Below are 22,460 nucleotides of genomic sequence, written 5' to 3'. Positions count from 1 at the left end.
AGCCTATCCATTATCGGTGATATGACAGATAGCAAACACGCCTCCATCGACCACGTCCAGCCCACTACACACTGAGTTGTCCCTTAAAGCCACAGATTAACATGCAGCATGTCTTTATGTTAATGTGTGACAGGTTTTTTTATGACACTGCAGTCTCGTGTCAGTGTGTGTTTGTGCCCGTGCCCACAGGCCAGTGTCGGTCTTGTTTTCATTTGTACGGCTGAGTGGATGTGTCGGCGCCTGTGGTGAGAAATGAGCACCACTATCCAGCCCCACTGCTCACCTAGCGGGCTTCCCTCCTCCGTCTGGCCTGTGTGTATGGGCACCAACCCCTGAGTGAGCATTATTCAGCTACGTTAGCATTAGCACACATACAGATACAGTCAAGCGTTAAAAATGCTGCCTTCCACCAGCTTGGGAAAGCAGCGGCAGGCGTTGCGTTGGTTCTGCCGGCTAATGTCTCGGCTGAAGCGGAACTGATTGAGAGGAGGAGCAGAGGAGGGGGGGGGCACCACTGGATGCCAACCAGGAGTGGAGCCCCACCCCAGCAGCCCTGCCCCACAGCCCTCTGTACCCCTGCCCTTTTCCCCCTTCTGTTCTCCGCCGATCTCTCCCATCCACAGGATACTAATATCCTCCGGGGCGAGACTGGCAGACTTTCGAAACAGCGGGGAATTTTCATTTAAACCTCTGTGTCTGTCTGCAAAAGCTGAATAAAAACACTTTAACCTCTCTCTCGCCCTCCTCTCTCAGATGGCGTAGCCTTGCCGGAATTTTTCTTTTTCTTGTCATGTTCTCTGAATGGCTGTGGTTTTCATAAATGCACTGCAGCAAATGACTGCATGCCCAGCTTTACAAGTGCAGCATGCCACTAATTTTGCACATCTTGAAGTCATCACACCTCCTCTCATAAAGCACCATAATAAAAGTTTTACACAAGTATTGCCAATCAAAGGCGAGCAAAAACAACCCACCATTGGGCCTCCTTATGTAGCCTAAATGTGGCATTAAATATGCTTTAATTTTTTTCGCTAATCATACCAGACCGATGAAGAAAAGGAATGTATCCTGGAGTGGCATGTTCTCGGACTGTGCTTAAATTGTATCTTTAAAGCACGACCAATCTGAGACACCACTTTAGCCCCAGTACTGTTTATTTTACTGGGTTTAATGTTTGCTTAATCAATTTTAAACCTTGAAATCTTTTGAGAGAATGATACAATGACGTATATTGTAAAGTTAAAGTGATGATCCGCAAGATTCTTGTTTTCCTTGATTTTGGTTGACACCTTTGGTGCTAAGCGGTCATTGCTTTAGTGATTTGCACTCTAACCTGGTTCCAGACTCCTGAATCGCGACCCGCCCACTCTTCAGATTTGGTCGAGTCATTGAGAGAGTCTGGTGTTGCTCTACTCAAAGGCGATTTCTCGATCGGGCCAGTCCGCGCCTTTTTGGGCGGGACTTAAGTTTGAACCGTTCAAACTGTTCCAACATATTGTCTTTACAAAGATGATATTTTTGTCAAAAACGGCTGACATTCTTGGCAAAGTTTAGTAAATACGGCCAGCATCAGTGTAACTGAAAATAACATCAGAGTGGCTGGATACGTCAGCCACTTGTGATTGGTTCAGGGAAAATCGACACCCCCCCACACAGAAAACGACTAACATGGAGGCGATGTGAAACGTTCGGTTCCGGAAGGGTTTTTGACCAGCCTCTAGACTCAGAGGGATTTTAACTTTAGCGATAGCTGCCATATTACACAACAGAGAACCCCTTCAGTCTCAGAAAACGATACTAAAAGTTGCTGTAATGATCCTCGGTTATAAATGTTTCAACTTCGTTAGTGTCAAATCGTGTATTCCGTGTTTAAAACAGCATCAAACACTACAGTATCCATGATCCTTAGAGGGAGTTACTATGGTGACAGCACAACAAACTCGCAGCGCTGATTTGGTAGGTGTGCCAAGCACATAGACATAGAATTAGTATTCATGCTTTATTGCAGATTGTAAATATATAGCGTCATGTTGCTATAGAGATGTCAGCTGTGTAGTGCACGCGCACCAGCAAGCTAGTCAGCAGTTCTCTTATACCTGTTGTGATAAGTCGTTGATTAAACTTACGGAGATGGATCCACTGCTGCTTCGCCGACTGAGACGATGGAAAGTGGTAGAAAGAAGTGCAGTTGTTCACTCCTGACCAATAGTTGCAGCTCTCAACTCTACTCAGTCTCAACTCTATAATGGAGTGGGAATTAAATGGTCATTCAGTCTGAATATCAGGCTAGGCACCTGCTTGCCTGGTGTTCAGCCCCCTTGAATCACAGTCTTGAGCACTTTTTGAATTTGCATGGCGATTCATAGGGGTCTGGACACAAGCCTATCCATCGACAGTTAATTCGGACAGATACTGTCCGACATACCTGATTAGATGGTCAATGTAGGTGGGACAAACCTACTTATGATGAGTGTTAGAGAGCCATTACAGAGCGTGACAAAAATGACCAAAATAGCAGTGCCGGCAAAGGAATTGGATGATAGCAAAGGTTTCGCGATTTTGTCAGTCCTTAAAAAACTTAATGGAATCGATTGAATTAAAACAGGAACAATCAGCATGTTTAAGAGACACTTATGAATCGCCAACGAATGCGATTCTTGGGGGCTGGACACCAGGTAAGGCACTGGCCCAACATACTGTAATAGTAATGGCAGTCCTTATAGACTGTGGCTCCTTATATTTCCTCCACCTGCTTCTTATTCCAAACAAACTGTTGTTTTTGCTCCCATAAACAAAAACGCATCACTTTCTGTGCAGCAGAGGATTTTTCCTGGGGAAAAAAGGACCCCCTCATAGGTGTTTCGAACAGTAAATGTAAAAGCTTTCATGAGCTCGATATAGGTTGAATTGCTATTGTGTGGTATCAGTCAGCGATGGAGGACTTTTATCTGTATGGAAAAGTTGTGGCTTATTGCTTTAACATTTTTTTTTTTAAGTTGTTCTTTTTCTTCTTTCCCTCAACCTGCCTCACCTGCCTCTCTTTCTGTTTAGTGCTGAAATGATTAATAGCAGCATGATTAATTAGTTGATTAGTCGAGTGACAGAAAATTAATATAATTTTGATGACTGATTAATCGTTTTAGTCATTAAGTAAAAATACATTAGGGTGATACCTAATGTTCACCATTTCAAAACACAACCGATTATACCATCAAATACGTTACTTTTTGTAAGCAAAGATCTTATTTTAGCAAATGACAATAATAATCCATAGTAAATTACACATTGATGCCAGCAATCATTTTGTAAGAGTGAGAGTCACATTTTCAAAATAGTGGCTATCAGGTTGGAATTAAACTTTGTTGTCTTGTACTGACCAGACAACCAGAGAGAACTAGTTGTGTATAAAACCTAGTTCCTGTTAATATTTTTCTACTGCAGAGAGATGACTATGGGCCTCAACCCCACTTACCTCCACCCTTTCCATTAGCAGCCACCTTGATACCTGCTTGGTATGAGGTCAAAAAGAAAAACACATCTGAAACCACAAATGTGTCAAAGGTAGCGATAACTAGTGATGGGTGGGCAAACACTGACCTACACAGGATCATTACCATACAGTCACACTGAAATACATCAGTGGAGTAGAGTATCAGTAAGAGTATTGATAACTATCTGTATCTATAAGCAGCATCAATAATGGTACCGCTATTGATAAAATCTTAATCATATGCAACCCTACTTGTGGCTGTGTTGGGTTATGTATTATCGAGGTTACTGCTGTTGGAAAAGTTGGTATCTCTCCCGCTTCAACGATGGATTTCTCCCTGTGTGATTGTTGACTGTTGGGAGCGTAGAAAGAAGCCCTTACTCTTTGATTCTGAGGGACTGACACCTAAATCAGCCGTCTACCATTGATGTTTGAGTTGAAAAATATTTCTCCTATTGAACTTGATTGTAGCTGCACTGAAAATATTTTGACATGGCATTATGTTGTCTAAGTTTGGCCAGTTATCCTCAGGAATAAAAAAAGATACACCCCAAAACAACAAAACGGACCCAGGAATGCAAGGTACATTGCCAATAGTTGATTTTTAAATGGTGTTAAAGTGTTTTAAGGTGGATTTTTCCTTTTTTAAACAGAGATAAAGTGGGATATCCAAAGCTGATATACTAAAAACTTAGAGTTAATTTCTTGATTCTTTTGGCTGAATTACGATAAATCTTGTACTTTTTTATACTCCCAAAGAGCAATCAAAGTTAGCCTGGTCTTCCTCTTTTGTCTGTAAAGATTCTGCCACACTGGGCATGGCCCATCTCTATAGTCTTTGGGGTTTGTCTGGAGTGTTCTGCTTAAAGACGATGACTGACAGCCAGTTGGTCCCTTGGCAGTGGCGACACACTGGTCTTCACAGGGTTTATGAAGACCTGGAGAGGTGTGTGTGTGTGTCACTGAAGCGTGTACCGCTGTATCTTTATGCTGGCTGAGCCTAACCTCCATAGGCTAATTGGCCTTTCAAGCATATCCTCCTGCGTGTTGGCGGCTGCATGCTAACAATTTTCTCCACGTGTTTAGCCTGGTCCTTTTAAATCTAATATGTCCCATTAGCACCGCCGTGCTCGCTTACCGCCTTTGCTCTCCCGCCCCCTTCTAGTGGGCTGACAGCTGCCGTTGGTGGGCAGGGCCAGGGCACTGCTAGACAGGCACCAGAGCCCTTCAGAGGCTTGTAATGGAGCGGAGAGTGAGAGCGAGATTGCAGAATCTCCAGCATGCAGATGGAGGATTGGGCGGAGGAGGGAAAGGGAGACACTCATTCTCTCCCTCTCCACCCCATCCCTCTCTGACTGTGGCGAGGCAGCAACAGCATGCTGCAGCCTGTCATTACCTCTCAGTCTGAAGTGTCTAATAGAGGATTTTCATCTGGCTGCTGAAAAGCTCTGGATGAATTGCCACCGGCGGCAGCGGTGGTCCTCTTCAGGTGAGAATAGTATGACTTAAGTGCTCTTCGATGCTTCCGTTGTCACTACTTGGCATTCTGCTGCTTGCTACTGGATGCTCATCACGTCCTTGGTTTTTAATGAGCAGATTCAAGTTGTGATTCAACTGTCAGCCTGTTAAGAAGTGAATCACCACGCTGTTGCGCTTTTTTTCTTTCAGCTAGCTCGAGCTGCCTTTTTGGCTTGACCGCATCCTCCTCAGTCTTGTTGCTGAATAGGTCTCTGGCAGAGGCACAGGTGCTTTCTCTCAAGTATGCGCAATTCATGTCTCTTGCTATTCTTATGCACTGAAAGCGCAAACATTTCAACTGAAGCCTGCGACTGCCATTCCTCAACCATTAATTGCCAGCAGATCTCCATTATCGCTCCCCCTTTTCAACTCTGCTCCAGGCACTCATTCAGAAACAGGTTGGATCTCTCTCCAACCTTGCAACCCAATCGCCCCAGACGCTGAGCTAGGCGTGCGTGGGGGTGTGGCTGTCGTGCTGTTGAAATCTTTGTTGGCAGCCACACACAGGCAAACACACTCACACCCTCACGTGCAGGACCTTGGCATAGACGCGTGATTTGGACTGTAGCCCTCATTAGTGTTCTGTATTTGTATGTGGAGCGTGCTTGTTTACTTTGTCTGCGCTCAGTTCATTCCTCTCAGTGGCCCAGCCAGCCACAAGAATGCTGCCTGCTGCAGAGCAAGAGCTCCCTCTCCTCACATTTTTCCCTTTCCCCATTGCTACTGTAGATGTACAGCAGGAGTTGAGCTACTTTGGTGTGTGTGCGCGCGTCTATGTGCTCACGCGCATGTGCCCACATGCGCACATACATGTAGGGCTGCTTGATTATGGCAAAAATCATAATCATTATTTTGATTGATATTGAGATCACGATTATTTAACATGATTACTCACTGACTTTGGGAACATCATGCATTTATTGAACTTTTAAAAAAAAAAACTAAATGAAAATAAATAACTAAAATAAATAATATATAAAAACTAATCAACACCAGCTATGTTGTAGTGCACTATCACAGCCTACTGCAAAATATTCAACATATTGCTAAACTATATCTCTATATGTCAGTCACTCAGTCAGTCACTCAGTCAGTCAGGTAACAGAGGCACAAAATCAAAAGTTGTTCACTGTGTATAAATGGATCTAAATTGATCTCTAATGTGCCTGATGTGCACATCATGTCATGTCTGTCATTTGGAGAGAGTCTCCTAGTGTGAAAACAAAAGTGAAACTTAAAATTCCACGGTCAGTAACGGGGATTTCTAGACAGTAACTCGTCTCCGCTGCCCTACAGACATTAATGGTAGGTGACTTTAACGTTACCTTGTGGTATTTAAGTAACGTTAGTGGAATTAGGTAATTTAACTGTGTCGCAGTGCTTCAGTGCATAGAAGTGAACACGCACCGTGGGTCTGTACAGTGTTTCCACACCAATGAATTTGTTTTACCTTTCCTGTCGACCAACGGCTCTCTTTCTGTCATCTTCTACCAAGGAAGGTTTAAACATAAACTGAGAAACGCGCCGGCTCTCTGTTACCGACTCGAGCTGAAACTACACGCACCACAGCGTGTTTGGGCTTTGGAGGAGAGGCGGAGCGCACCGCTGCGAGGGAAAGGGGTGCGCTGGATTTACAACACAAGACAAAACGAGAGCAACATTGCTAAACAGAATGCGGCAGAAAAATCGTTTTATCTCAATTTTCTTGTTTTCATAATCGTGGGAAGCCAAAATCGTAATCGAAAATAATATTTGATTAATCGCCCAGCCCTACATACATGCACACTACTTTGGAACCCAAGTCAACTTATACATGGTGATATATCCCTGTGATAAACACATTTAGCTCCCTAGTGTTGGGGCATAGTGTTGTGTATACATTTTAAAAGATATGGGGGTTGTGTTGCACAGGGTTTGCCCCAGTGTATTGTGGGCGCTTTGACAAATGCTACTAATTTTCAACCCCACTGGGTCCAGACATTGGAAAAATAAATAGAAATTATAGAACATTTACTAACATGGCTTGGGATGGCTGGAGAACTCTGATTATTTAGCAATCTTTCAGATTTTAGCATTCTATTAATGTAAGATTTGAGGGAAAAGTTGTGTGATTATTTTTTTATGAGTCTGCTGCTGAGATCACATCAGGCCTTCCTTCTCGGCAGATAGTTGCCACTTGGCCCAACAGCCTTTATGGGGGAACCCTGTTGCGATATGTCACACATTACCAATCATGACAGAAAATATCACTCAGCTGAAAATTGTAGATGGATTTATCGAATCTGGGTTGGAAACTGGAATTCAGACATGAACCTGGAATACCATGGAATCCTGAAGCGTTTGGGAGAAATTGTTGTAGAAGTGTAGAAAGACCCACTAGTGCATGAACACATGGGGTAGAGATAGGCCTGTTGTTATGGTTGTGTCTTCCCTTGTAGCACTCGTGGAGGACCAAGTAAGCGAGACGAGCAAGCTTGAAACAAGTGCGCTAGCGTTTTATGGGTGTTCAGGTGGAGGGGTGGGGTGGGGTGGGGGTATGCATGATTGGAGTGAGTAAAAACTCCTTTGACTTTAAAAACTCCACCTGTTAACAAAGTGCTTAGTGTAGCAAAGTGATTGAATCACCAAGCTACTACTGTGTGGATGTACCGCAGACCAGCCTGGAGTTGGTTGATGCTTGTTTGACTTCTACCATATTGCCTGGTGTTCAAGCGCACTCTGTTTTTCACTCATGCAGGGCCCTTGGGACTCTGCGCGGCCTAAACGGTGTAGGCTATACTGTGATTACCCCAAGAAGTGCGCATTGCAAAAAGCGTTGTACATGCAGACCCTGGTTCTTTAATAAAGGCGCTCCTCCCGAGCACCTAATAACTGCTACACAGTTGAGAGGATAATATCTTGAATGGACATTGTTCACTTTATTCGGGAGCCTTGAAGCATGCCTGTTAAACGATAGGTGGAGGCAGATATTGCATTCCGAGGCGTACAGGAACAGACTGTGGGGTATCGCCGTGGATTAGGTCTACGTTGCATATAAATGTTAAATACATATTTTAATGTTAATGCGCTGTGATGTTAATAATTCAGCTAACTTTTTTTGAGGCAATGGATGAGGTCATATTTGTCTGCAGCTTTTGATAGGGGCCAAATATTGGTCAAATTCAATGCTTAAGACTAACTTTATTTTGTTAAATAACAACTTGGCTCATTGAACCGACATGCAGGCTACTCTTTGAGCTTGATAACTGGAAATGGCCTGATAACATACACTATAGCCTAATATGTTTTCTAATTAGAATCATTGAGACTGCATTATTGATGTTAAAAATGAAGCTAACTGAGTTTAAAAGAGCTGACATAAATTTTCGTTGGGGTTTGCGGTAGCCATTGCAAAGCTATCATGCTGTCCTATGTTTATGCTTTTCTTGAACCCACGTGTGTAAACTGTGCTTTCAAATTACGTCATCACCTCCCTTGCTTTGATTGGTCAGGGACTACATTACACCAGGATTGGAACATCATTGGCCGGGGGTGGGGGGGCACAATCAAATCACAGCTTGCACACCCGCCTCTATATTGACGTCAGAGAAAGCAACTAGATGGTTTCCTCCAGACCTACAAAGCGGCAAAAATTTCAAATGAAGTCATGGTTAACCAGTGAAAATGAGTGAGTGAAATCGAGGAATGACAAATGTAAATTTATGCTGGCGCTTTGCAGGGCTGGGTCCAGGCTACCTATGTGCAGCTCTGCCAATGCAGAGTGGTGCAGTATTACCCTACGTTCAGACTGGCAAAATTCCACTTCACTTTACTTGTATGAGTTTGATTGCTTGACTTGAAAAAGAAGCATTGAAATTAGTGTGACGATACTTGGCACAACAGAAAGCAGCCAAGGCTATAGTCACAGGCATTATGATTAGTGGTTTTGTTTGACATTTCTCTTGACTTCTTAGTTTTAAAGGTGAGGAATGCTGACATAATGTAGTTTACTTTAAACCTATCCTCCAGCATTATATTTTATTATTCTATCATGCTTACATATTAATCATTTTGTGACAGGTTTGGCAGCCAGCATGACCAATGTGTTCTTTCTGTTAACATTTTGTCCAAATGTCTTGGTCAGTGTTACTGGTCACAAATACCCAATAGACATTTTTCCCGCTGTAAATACTAGGTTTTCACTTAATGGGTAACTTCGGTATTTTGTAACGAGCTGCAATGTAATCCGACGGGGCAAATCGCACTGTCAATGTACGTCCACTAAAAGTGCTTGTTTTTGCCACTGACAGGCTCAGATTGTTATTATAAGTGTCTGACAACATTATGGAAAGGACCCTACAGAGAAATGAAACGTTTTTCTTTACCTTTCGCTTGATCCGGTCTGTGTGTAACCAAGTCTCGCGAGAGTTGGGTTGTTGCAGGAAGTTACACACAGACCGGATCAAGCGAAAGGTAAAGAAAAATGTTTCATTTCTCTGTAGGGTCCTTTCCATAATGTTGTCAGACACTTATAATAACAATCTGAGCCTGTCAGTGGCAAAAACAAGCACTTTTAGTGGACGTACATTGACGGTGTGATTTGCCCCGTCGGATTACATTGCAGCCCGTTTCGCGGCTGCCGGCTGAAGCGATCTCGCTCAGTACTGGACCAATTTCAAAAATTGTTGTCCCCTTTAGTCACTTAGACACAAAAAGATGGGAAAATAGGGTCCAGGTTGAAAAATACCAAAGTTACTCTTTAACTGCATCAGGTGAATTTCTCGCTCGGATTGGAAAAATTTAAACTAGAGCAAATGCCTCTTTGTTTACTTCACACCACCTAGGGCGAAGTTGTGTCCATCTCACTCTCTTGGCCTCCTTCCATTGGGTTTGACTTAACATGCATTCGTGCTGCCTCTAAACTTTTTTCACATTCAGTGTGAACTAGGGTTGGAGGCTGATGATCATTGCAACAATCAATTGATTCATCTTTCTATTGAAAAACAATGTTTTGCTTCTCTGTGCTTGGCAGTTTACTCTGTCAAGGTTTTGTATTGTTAAAAGGGAGTGTTTCAGTGATGATGGCTAATCCTTCTCTCTCTCTTTCTCTGTTAGATCTGGTGTCTCTGTTTGACCTGGAAAATGACCTTCCAGATGAGCTGATCCCAAATGGAGACTTGGGCCTGATGGGAATGTCCTCCAATGGTGGGCCAGGAGGAGGAGGAGGGCCTGGCCTAAACTCCATGGTCCCTGATGCAGCCGCCAAGCACAAGCAGCTGTCTGAGCTCCTGCGACCAGGCAGCTCCTCCATCTTGGGAGGCGGTCTCAACTCCGCCAGCCCCCAGCAGGGAGGTATGGCGGGGGGCCAGCTAGGCGCCGTGCTGGGCAAAAGCCCCCTGGGGCAGGGCTCACCCAACCACCCATCTCCCCAGGCCCAGAAAGGAGGAGGTGCCACCGGACAAGGCAACGGTAGTACAGGCATGGGCTTTAACCAGGCTATGCTGAACAGTGGGCAGAGCCACGGGGTCTTGGGCCAGCCGGGACAAGTGATGAACGGGACTCTAGGACCGGCAGCCCGGGGTAGACCTGGGCCTGGCATGCAGTACCAGGGCCAGGGCATGCAGGGGGCACAGGTGGGCACTGGGCCTGGTGTCACAGGCAGTGTGCTGGCAGAGACGCTCACCCAGGGGGGGCCACAGTTGGGAGCACACAACGCCATGAACGCTCAGCAGGCTGGAAACATGAATAAGGTGAGGTTCAAGATTCATGGTTCAACTTTTTTGTCCCAAAAGTGAGCAATTGTTTTTGCAGCAAGGTACAAGAAGGACACAAAGCATAAATGATCATAATCAACTGCCTAGCACATCAAATATGAGGTACAGCACATCATGGGTCAGTAAAAATCAATTAAGTTGCAGTTATAATTATGCCCAATTACACCAGTTTTCTCTTGCATTAAAATATATAGCTTCAACATCATCAGCAACAGATAAAAACAGTCCCAACTACCTCCTGCTAATCCCTGAGTATAATGGTTGCTGGAATGAATGACTGCTTGTACCTATTTATCTTGCCTAGGGGGCATCTGGAACCACCAGGAACCAGAGGGTAGAGACAGGGTAAACAGTGTTGTGTGTGGATGCTGGGCAGGTTTCTGTCCACAAACAGTCATGCAGACAAAGGAGGGAATTTCAACTAATTTCACTAATGTTTAAGCAAAAAACAGAATTGACAAGTCTTTTTCTAACCCCAAAACATGCAACTACATGCATTCAGTTAAATTTGACTGGCTTCAAATAAACATAGAGAGTAACACACCAGTAGCCTAGAGCTGAAACTTAGATTCAACATAAAGAAGTTAATGGGCATTTCCCAGAGAAACATTACAAATGTCACAATGACTACAGCGTTTTCTCCATCCTATAGGGAAAGTCTCTTTTCACTCGCCCCCCTCCACAGGTCAGGGTGCAGGATCAGCTACTGAGCAGCACCCCTGCAGCTGGTAGGGATTCAGTGTCTTGCTTAAGGACACTTCAGCAGGGTGGATGCTTGCAAGCCCCTGGGTCCTCTGGTTGTGGGGCGGTCTCCCTACTCATTATGAAACACTGCTGCCCCATTCAAATAAACTTGTGCTGCACCTGCATTTGTAATGATGAGGACAAACATGAAATTAGCTAGTTCTGTTTCTGGAATAGAGAAATTAGCCTTGTACCAACTGGGAGAAATGTGGGAGAGATGACTAAAACTAGGGAGAAATACGGGAGTCTTAGCTGGTAAAGTTATACTTTTCTTTAGCCAACTTTGACATTAAGTTTTGATCAGCAGTTTACCCTGTGACAACTTCTGTAAACATATAATCATTCCCAACAATACTGTCACATGCACTCTGATCTATCATGTTCTGAGGAACTCTGCTTTGAGCGCATCTTCTTGCTCTGCTAATCCCTGCTAGCCTGTTGTCAGTTATCTGAGGGATACTTGTCTCTCCCCACCACGTATTGATCTGTTGTTCTTACTGGGTCTGCTGGAGGAAGCAGACACCCAGCTGAGGGGGTTGGATCTGGGGCCAAGTGGATCCATCCCTCTGGGTCTAACTTGGGACAGCTTAACGGAGGGTTTCATAGCAGATCAATGCTAATGTGTTTATTACTGCATTCTTGTGCCTTGCTGAGCTGAGGATGAGTAGAAAACAATATAGATGCAACAGGACTTACAGTTGTGTCATGGTACCACAGTTACCGTGGTTGCAATTATTCTCTAGTTTTTGTGTGTATGAAAAATACTTTCCAATATGTGTCGCTGCTAGTATTTCTATCTGAATATGCTTACTTTCACAGACTTTGAAGTGTACGATGTGAGAGTCTTCTGCCCTGCCTCTGAGAGTCTTAGGGCTGTTGTGGTTTGACAGGAAACCAAGTGTAAACCAGCGCACTAGTTCTCACTGGGGTGATTTCAACAGACGTCGCCACATGAAACAAGCCCCTCCCTCTCTCCTTTCCTATACAGACACACATACTACACCTCAGTGCCCAGCTCAAGTCCCTTACATAATACTACAACACATCATTGCTATGTGTATGTATACGTTAGTGATTTCATATAATACTGAAACAAAGGCTTTTATATCACGATGAGGCACCAAGATTGAGTATGAAAGGAGAAGACGGGGAGAGAGGAAGAAAGGGATTTGAACCTGTGTGTAAGTAGTGTGTATGTGCCAATCTGAGGTTGGGAGATGAAAGAGGGGGATCTGGCACACGTCTTATTTACCTTGCACAGCTGCCATAAGAGAAACAAGCTGCTGATGTGTGGCAGAGAGCAATGTCTTGGCTTTGCTGTTTGGAGCAGGGAAATTCAACTAGTTTCACTGTTATTTAAAGGAGGCCTGAAAATTGATTTGGGACATGCATTACTAACAATAACAACAATCTTTTATTAAGTTTTTACGAATGTTTCGAATCTATTTTTGGTTGGCACTCAGAGTTTTGTAGTTTGATAGAGAGTGTTCACTTTAGAAACATGTCTATGTAAATAGACATAACGGTGATGTCGTTTCTCATGCAGTTTCACTGTTGGCAGTTGGTCGGCTGCATCAAAATAATGTTGCAATGCCTCAAATAATATATTGGTGATATAGATGGATAGACGTTGCCTGCTGGGATTACCAGATGAAAGGGGTGTCATGCTTTGTTGTCCTAGACTTTGAGTGACAAAATGTTGGAATTGGGAAATTCAGTATGAAACTTGGAATTTTGTTTACAAAATTATGGCACAATATTCTCAGTTGCAATATGGCCCCCTTTACACCTGGCATTAACATGCGTCTCGTGTCCGGATTGTGTCCAGATATCTTTTAGCTGGATTACATTTACGCCTGGTGTTAAAATGTCTCAGTTGTCACGCATGTCACTTCTTTTTGTATGTCCTAGGGAGGGCTAAGAAACTGGCATTTTTGTATGCAAGTTCAATGTGTTTGAGCTAGTGCTGGGCAATAGGACTTAAAACTGATATCACAATATTTTTGGATCAAATGACGATATTCAATATACGTCTATTGCCATCTTGGAAAAAAAAACCCATGAATTTTGATTGATTCAGTAACAAAACCATTAAAATTGTAAAGCTTTTAACCGCAAAGCTACAACCAATACTTTTGCTTTTGTATTCACAAAAATTTAACCAAAGTCTGAATGAGGTAGGCCTTTGGAGAGTTAAGACAATTTTGTCTTTCTCATTAGTATAGACGGGACCGTATCTTTAGCTAAATGGAAAGCCACTGCAGAAGTAATCTCTTTCCACTTACTACTCATCTTCTCATAGGGTATTCAACTATACTGTATATTGAAGCTGCCAACGTGGATTGTTTAGCAGGACTGTGGCTGGGGAGGAGGACTCGCGGTCCCACAGAGTTTGATACACTCGTACTCGATGACGTGCTTTAACTTGAGGTGGTGGAAAAGGTTGGTAGTGTCACCACCCTTGGTTGCAACGTCATTCAGGCAAACTTTACACAGAACAGTGGTTTGTTCAGTATCTGACTGCGTGAAACCGAACCATTTCCACACAACACAGGTGACATAGCCTTTTTCTGGGGTCTATATTAACTGTGTTAGCATCAATGGTACTCTTTTCTCCTCTTCCCTCTCACTCCATTTTTCAAACACACCAACAACTCACCAAGACCGTACTAGGTATACAGGGGCGGGGTCGCGGTCAAAGTTACAGCAACAGAGAGATGGAGCTTTTGCGGTCAGTTATTTCCCTCTGTTAAAAAAGGTGTAAACTAGAGGGAAAAGTTTTTCCTATCGTTCATTAAAAATATATCTATGATGTCGGACAACTCAATGTATTGGCCAGCACTAGTTTGACCCTTTGGCAGCCACTTTGTTTGTTTTGCAAATGGGATCAGTCTTCTTCCTGAACCCCCTGGTCATTTTTGAGATATCCAAAATGCTCCCACCTTGCTGATTTAAGTCATTTTTGGTGGATATAAGGCTGGGATATCGTCCCATCGCTTTTTAGCTAAGGTAGCTCCCACACAAACAATGTGATTCACTCTCATGAGACGTTTTCACAGGCATAATTCAAAGTGCATAGAGCTGTAGACATAGACACCATAGCTTCTAAAATGCTCACGGTTAGAAAACTGGCGTTTTACAGTGCAGGTAATAGTGACATCGGCCTAGCTGGTACTGCCATTCAGAACAGAGGGGAACGGTCCACAGGTGAAAGACAACCTATGTCATTGCAGATTTTGTCCTGTTTTTCATTCATTTTGTGGGTTCTCCTTGTTTTCTCTTCCCCTCTGTTTCCCCATCACACTTTTCTTTCCGTGGCATTCTGTTTTCACTCATTCTTTTCCCTCCTACTGTTTTCTTTTTCTCCCTCTCTTTCTCTCTCTCTCTGTCTGGCATGTGCCGTCTCTCCCTGGGCCCCTTGGCCTGTGATAATGGAGCTGTAAATCAAGTTTAGAGGACCCAGTGTGTGTGTGTGTGTGTGTGTGTGTGTGTGTGTGTGTGTGTGTGTGTGCTGTTGTTGGGATGGGGGGGCGTGGGGGTAGAGTGGGAAGGAAGAGGAGAAAAGAGGACACACAGCGAGGAGGGGAAACACCGGAGGCTTCCTGTGAGACGGTGTGAGTGTGTGTGTGTCCACTATCCTGGTGAGACTACTCTGTAATAAGTGCAGATCGCCGAGTGGGAGAACCCATGTGTGCGAGTGGAGGAGGAGGCCATGCTCATGTCTGAATGGGAGGGAGATGTTGATAGGCAGCAGGCGAGCGTCTGTGTGTTTCTGTGCGGAGGAGGGGGGAGGGGCAGGCAGCAGTGCTGTGCTTTGCTCTGCTCAGCTGTTGAGCAAGCTGGTCTTTCTCTCTGCGTCCCTCCTTCTGTTTCTCTCTCTCTCTCTCCGCTGGGCTGGGCTTGCTCTTTCATCTGTCGGCCCGAGCGCCGCTAGCAGTGGGGAGCCTCCGCTAGGCAAAGCAGGACAGAGCAGGCTGCTGCCTTTGCCACAACGCAGGAAGGCAGGCAGAGGCAGCAGACAGATGCATGCTGAGCCATCGGAGAGATGGGAATTATTAGGACTTGTTAGAATCTAGCAAAAGAGCTAATTATTCCCTCTCAGAGGCCGATAATAAAATTAATATTTGAAATGATACATCTCTACTGATTTTTGTAACCTGTAGAAAAGTTGCAGCCTAGATGGAGTTGTCTTGATTTTAACACGAGGCACCTTGAAATTTCTCAAATCTGGAATTTTCTCACATCAACACTTTTCTCAAACCCGACTTTATAACTGCTCACACAAACTTGTTTTTGTCAGATATTGTGGTTGAGATAGCGTGATGTGAAGAGGCGTTGTAGCAGGAGTCACTTCCCTTTACTATGGTGGACGACCAAGCAGCTGTCAACAGAATAGACAGAAAGGTGCAGCTCAGTCACAGCACAGGTTATCCTGGCACCAAAGAATAGGGGTATTACATGTAGGTATGCTGCAGTGTTTTGCATCATTGAGGTCAGTTTTGTGTTCTATTGTGAAAATTAATTGGAATTCAATTCTAGGGCTGCAGCTAATAATTATTTTAGCAATTACTCAATTATTGATGAATCAATCTCATCTACAGATTTACAGTAAACACTACTTTCTTCATTTGGACATTTATTTACAGAAATTTTTATGTGGAGTATGTTATAATTAAAATAATTGAATATTATAGAGTGAGTCCAGACCTGCATGCGGCATTACAGCTGCTGTTCACACATCAGTAAATCCAAATTTTTCAACAATGTATCTGAGAACAGCTAATTGGCCACTGATAAAGTAGCAATTGCCAAGGTTTCCTTGCTGCACAATGAAGGCAAGCTATGTAGCTGTCCAGCTAGCAAGCTAACCTAGCTTCAGGAGCTTGATGTACTAATGTGCCATCATGTGCATCAAATTGCATGACCGTCTTTTTTTGGCTGTTCAGATGTTGGTGCATGGCAGTTACTGCTGCACTGTGCCATTTCAGCTTTGCACAGTGAACAAATCACAATATTATTGGGTAATTGTTGACAGTACTGTTCCCATATTGGGCGTGTTTTGGTTTTGGATTTCTTTTTTTTAATGTGCACTTGGGGTTTGGGCTTGCTGCAGCCATGTTCAAAACAAAACATGGTGTCGATAATGAAATGCAAAATTAACAAATACCAAAGTATATGTGTCGTCTGCACAGCTCTGCGTTTAATTGATGTCATCAATAAATCATGCAGTCGTACTAGATTTATGATACAACTAATGATTAGTACTAGATTCATGATACAACTAATAACTGATAATTGCAATAAATGTGATCCATGTGCGTTCACTATCAGTGCAGAGGTCAAAGTTTGATCTACTGTGATGGTATGCTGAATGATAAGTAAGACCACCCTCTGTCCTGTCCTGTCTGCTCTGTAGATGGGGATGTCTGGAGCTCCATTTGGCCAGCAGTATGGTCAGGCTGGGGTGCAGCAGATGGGGGCAGCGGGGGTCAACGCCCAGCAGCTCCAGAACAAGACGGCCCTTCCCAACAGCCTGCCCCAATTCCCCGCAGAGCTGAAGGGAGCTGGGAGTGTGCCAAACCTGGTGAGTGTCACTGGGCTCTTTGGGGAAAAAAAATGTATCTGAAATCTGTCCTAGCCCCTGTTCATTTCAAGTTAATCGGGGGGAAAGAAAATGTCAGCTTCTGGGCCAAATGTGACTACATCCACATCGACATTCTGCTGCACCTGCCTGTTGCGCCTTACATTGTACACCTACATTGCCATGCCAGAAGTATTGAAAAATAACAAAATAAAATAAATAAAAATGCGTACAAATGCAGTGGAACAGTAAATATGGCTATACAGTACATGTACTCTTTAGGCTGCTCGTTTCAAGTGGACACACTCTTCCTCCGGCAGGGTTAGGTCCACGGCCTTTGTACGCATTTTATCTTGGCACCTGTTTTTTAGGGGTCCAAGCACGTAGTGCTGGAACCCTATTGTATTTGCTGGAATTCTTCTTCTTTCTTTCTTTCTTTCTTTCTTTCTTTCTTTTTCTCTGCTAAAAGTATCTGCAGCTCAGAAACCGTAAGGCCTACAGCAACCATATTTGGCAGGTGGGCTCCTATGGCCCACCACTACTCAGGCAAGGCAGCCCATGCACATTGGCCAGATGGTGGCGCTATAACAAGCAACTTTACGTTTTGGCCAATAACTTCTGAACCGTGTGTCGTAGACTGAAAATTCTTGTGTTCCTAGATTCTTTGGAAGGTACCGAGTCCAACCCATATATCACTTTCAATGTCCACCATATTGCAATGTCCGCCATTTTGAATTATTTAAGAAACACTTTTTTCGCAACTCCTCCTAGGCCATTCATCCAATTCACATGAAACTTGGTGTGGAGAATCTTGGGACCGTCCTCTTTCAAAGTTGTATAAAGGTTATTGATAGGTCAAATGGTTTGGCTTTTATCGACCAATAAACTTTTAACGAAACACGCCATAACACTAAATTGGCTATAACTCATTAACCATTCATCTAATCAAGCCAAAATTTTAAACACATGTTGAGAAATGTTGCGTGAACACACCCACAAAAGCATTTTGAGCTGTACCACTAGTGGGCGCTACAAAAGCAAAACGTTCATATCTCATAATTGACTGCATAGATTTTTATGAAAATTTTTACACATGTTCTAGGATGATGTCCAAGTCGATCCATGAAATTTGGTCATTATTCATGAACGTGGGCGTGGCTTATTGCATAATAACCAAATTTTCATTGGTATTAAAGTCACAACTTCAAAAATTCATTAAAAATCAGCCGTATGTCCTGGAGAGCTGACATTTTCAGAACATGTCGGCTGAAGTGAGATGAATCTTTCGTACACTGGTACCTACCCCCGATTCTGATGTCGCCCCCCTCTGTTTATAGCAAAAACTGACTGTGATCCCACAGTGTTGTCCTCCTAAACCGTACGTTACAGGAAAAAAACAACATGATTTTTTAAATCGCCATACCTTAATTAGTAAACAGCGCAAAAATGATAATGATATCTTGAAAATTGAGTGCACAGTAGATGGAAATGTGCAGCTGCAAATAGTTTGATAAATTGACAATGTGATATGTTCAAGATAGTTTGATCAATCTTCATCAAACTAAATACAAATGATGTCTGGACTCTCAAGATGATGTCTGTAAAGCCATGTGTAAATTGATTAATGTGGCACGCTAGTACAGTTATAATATTCTTTCTGAGGCTTTCAATATGGTTTGGACTAGCGCCTGTGACCTATCACTTGTCCCTTTGTTTTGTTTCCCCATTGTGGCACACAACAAAGTGGAAGTTGGCAAAGTGGTAAAGTTCAGGTCTTTGGACCACAAGGTTGTGAGTTCAAGCCCCTGATGGACTGTGACCATTTTGAAGTTTCATAAAAAGTAAATCAACACTAAATCACACAGTGCAGAAAACTCAAAGCAGGTGTTTGACATCATCTGTCAATGGCAAAATACCTGAATGTCATCACTGATTGGGGTGTGGCCAGACCTTTCAACCCATAGAGAGCAGTGCAGCAGCAGTTTTCTGGCCCATGTGACTTACTATTGTTTTATTCGTTAATGGAGAGCACAACAATGTTCTATAAAGTGATTAGCACTGTCAGTTTGTCAATCATAGGTTGCAGTATCACACTACTTCTCCCTTTAGTTAGTTTCTCCTCACTAAACCTACAACAGCCGTTTGGCTCAGTAGGTAAAGCATAAGCCTTTCATGTGGAAGGTTGTGGGATCAAATCCAGACTTGTCCTTTCCAAAGTCATTAGTCATCAAGGACAAATAATAGAAATTTTGGCCGCTGTGAACAACTCCAGCAATGTGGTTGCAATGAAAAGATTAACTTGACAGAAGTCACGGGCCAACACAAAAGCCGGTGTTAGACTGCATGTTCGATCTTCACAACATGTCAGTTTTTGTGTGTGTCTTTCTACCTTTAATGTTTTGTCTATCTGTCTTATCAAATTGTGCTTGGACCCCGCAATCGCCGCTTGCGGCTTTATTTTGTATTAGAAGTGGTTGCCCTTCCCTTACTTTTCTAGTGTTTTTCCTTCTTGGGAACTCTTTTTCCTTCTCCACACCCTTCATGGTTGTACAGATACATATTGAACACAGTTTATGAGTTTTGGAAGGTGCTAGGAAATTCATGCAGGCAAAACATTTGTTATAAGGCTGCCCACTCCAAATATTGTTAAGCATTTATACTAACTGTGCAGCAGGGAGAGGGAGATTCTTTCCAGGCACAGAGTAAACACAGGGCCAGTGGCATGCAAATCTCATCGAGGAACAGGAAAGAGACTTAGTGAAGGCAGGAAATAGTGTCAGTCCTTTTATATTTGTGAAAGATTAAAGATTGATTTCATAGATCTTACATGTGTACCAGTTCATCCTCTCTTCAATTTTATTCACATTTTCTTCTGAAGTTGTGTGTGTGAGATGTCATCTTGGGCTTTTAAGTCCCTGTGGAGTTGTTCACCTGTTCCTTAACTTCTGTAGACTTGCCTCCTCTTTACACAGACCTCTAATCTCCTGCCTTAATAATATCTTACATTTTCCTCTGATCTGTGATATGTACTGGTTTCTTTTTGATTTACAACCTGAATGCCTAAAATGTGCGCGCTGTACATCTCCAGGCCCAGATGCAGCAGCAAGTAGCGTCGGTGGGCATGGTCCCGGGAGCCGGCGGCGTGTCGGCGGGCCCCACGGCCGACCCCGAGAAGCGCAAACTCATCCAGCAGCAGCTGGTCCTGCTGCTCCACGCACACAAGTGTCAGCGGCGGGAGCAGGCCAACGGGGAGGTGAGGGCCTGCGCTCTGCCCCACTGCCGCACCATGAAGAACGTCCTCAACCACATGACCCACTGCCAGGCCGGCAAGTCCTGCCAGGGTGAGTGAGGGCACTGCTTCTCTCATTTGTTTGCGGAGCCTTGGAATAAAAATTTTGAGTGGTTATTTTTCTTTATTAAATGGATAATTCTGCTCCTAAGTTCTGATTGGCTGAGTCCTGTTTGAAACTGTTAAAAATACGCACCTGCGACCGCATAGCAGTAAATGTAGATATTAATGCGCTAACCGCCATCACCAGTACTTATGTGTTGCTTACAGTTCATCATAATTGACCGTTTGCAACATTTCTGTTAACTCCTGCCCCCCTTAGTTACTGTTGCTATGTCTGACAAACTTTGAAGATAAACGCTACCATAGACGCTACAATCCGACTCAGTGGTTCCCCAAAAACACATTTTTACCATGATATGTCCTTGTCAGAGTCAAACCGCTGCAATAAAAGCTGTACTTTTGTACTTCTGAGCCAAACTCTCAGTCCAGTGTCGGAGGCTCTGTTGGAACTGCCGGAATTGTCGGAGCAACATGTCGGAGGAAGTAGACGGATGCTAAGCACGGATTGGTGGATCGCTATGTCAATCATTATTTTGCAAATGGTCAATTAATTAATTAGCATGAATTAAAAATAAATGATTTGCATTCATTTTAGATTTTAATAATGTTTTGCCACTGTTTTATAAAAGCAACAAGCTGCTCAGCACTGTACTTTGGAGTGATTGTGGAACGGTCAAGTTGCATTGTTTGGTGCGATGCGAAGCAGCAAGCACAGCCTCTCTTTACTAGTAGTACTAGAGTAGAGAGTAGAGCCACTCTGCCCGCTCTTGAGCCATTCAGTCCCAAATGTCCCAGGGACTGAGAACATCGGCAGACATAAATTTAAATCTTGTTTAAAACGTCTGTCATGGTGCTTATTCCAAATGTAAACAGTGGAGTGGCTCTCGTCTCCATTTCCTTGTCTGCCCAGGTGGCTAGCAGCTTCCCTCTGACAGCTATAGACATAAAAGAGGTCCCCCAGGGTCAATGACCTTTGACCTCTGATATTCATACTGGTAATGTTTCTTTAAGCTCATGGTAAATGGTAGGATGTGTCAATGATTGGATCTGTTGGCCGTTTATGGTTTTATAACGTGGACTAAATTGCTTTTACATAGCTGTTAGCACATTTTACCATAGTTGTTTAGGCTTGTTTTTTTATTTCAGTTGATCTAACTGCTATGTATTTGAATTTGACATGGTGCTGTGTTTAGCCATCTTATTAAGTCATTTTGTAGTCCAAGTCTTGGTTCACTGAGACTTGTGTAAGTCGGAGTATTTGCATTCCTTAAATTGGATACTTAAGTGCCGTGTAATTCTCATTGTCCTTGATATCTTTTCTCTGAATAATGACTGGGTGTAGCTGAGGAGGCTTCTGTCTTATGCACTTAATGGATTTGTGTAATTCCGTCCCCATCATTTCAGACAGAAAATGTTGCTTCTCTTTGATTTACACATTTTCCTTGTCTTCGTTCACTTGATTTATTGATCAGAGTGAAAGTGTTAAAGGGGTCCGTTCACAAGTCTTCATTGTCTCTCTTTATCCTCATCTTGTACCTTGTCAGATACTGCTGAGTGACTCGTCACCGCCCCTCACTCTGCCTCTCTGTCTCCCTTCTGTTTCCCTCCAGTGGCTCACTGTGCATCATCCAGACAGATCATCTCCCACTGGAAGAACTGTACGCGGCACGACTGTCCCGTCTGCCTGCCTCTGAAGAATGCCAGTGACAAGAGGAACCAGCAGCGTGAGTACCACCATCAGTACTTCCACCTGCGCTCTTTTTATGGTTGTCAGATGTACATCAGAATCTATTGAGAAACATATGGATTAAGGTTACAGCTAAAACAATTGTAATAACAGAACTGTATTACATGATTCCTAGGGCAGACTTTTGGTGCTTTGTCATCTGCATATTTTAGGTTATTTTGAAAAATAAGTCCTTTGAAAAACTGTAAACTATTCAACAAAGCAGCGTAATGAGAGGGCAGACTCAGCAAGCGAACTTCAATCTCTATCTGTGTGGCTCGGCATGAAGTGGTGCC

The 22,460-nt window shown here is 43.4% G+C and overlaps 1 protein-coding gene across 2 annotated transcripts in view; it reads left to right on the top strand.

Moving 5' to 3' along the window:
• The window catches only part of crebbpb (CREB binding lysine acetyltransferase b), a 45,931-nt gene that overhangs the window by 5,244 nt on the left and 18,227 nt on the right, over nt 1-22,460 (top strand). For both annotated transcript variants that reach the window (XM_078284438.1, XM_078284437.1), the window contains exons 2-5: nt 10,103-10,737; nt 16,922-17,089; nt 20,175-20,427; nt 22,049-22,162. In XM_078284438.1, coding sequence (XP_078140564.1) covers nt 10,103-10,737; nt 16,922-17,089; nt 20,175-20,427; nt 22,049-22,162 — 1,170 coding nt within the window. The remainder of the gene's footprint in view (nt 1-10,102; nt 10,738-16,921; nt 17,090-20,174; nt 20,428-22,048; nt 22,163-22,460) is intronic.

The sequence above is a fragment of the Centroberyx gerrardi genome, chromosome 7 (genome assembly GCF_048128805.1).
Source record: "Centroberyx gerrardi isolate f3 chromosome 7, fCenGer3.hap1.cur.20231027, whole genome shotgun sequence".
Lineage (NCBI taxonomy): Eukaryota > Metazoa > Chordata > Actinopteri > Beryciformes > Berycidae > Centroberyx > Centroberyx gerrardi.
The sequence above is the reverse complement of the archived record's forward strand: the minus strand, read 5'-3'. Positions and strand labels throughout refer to the sequence as shown.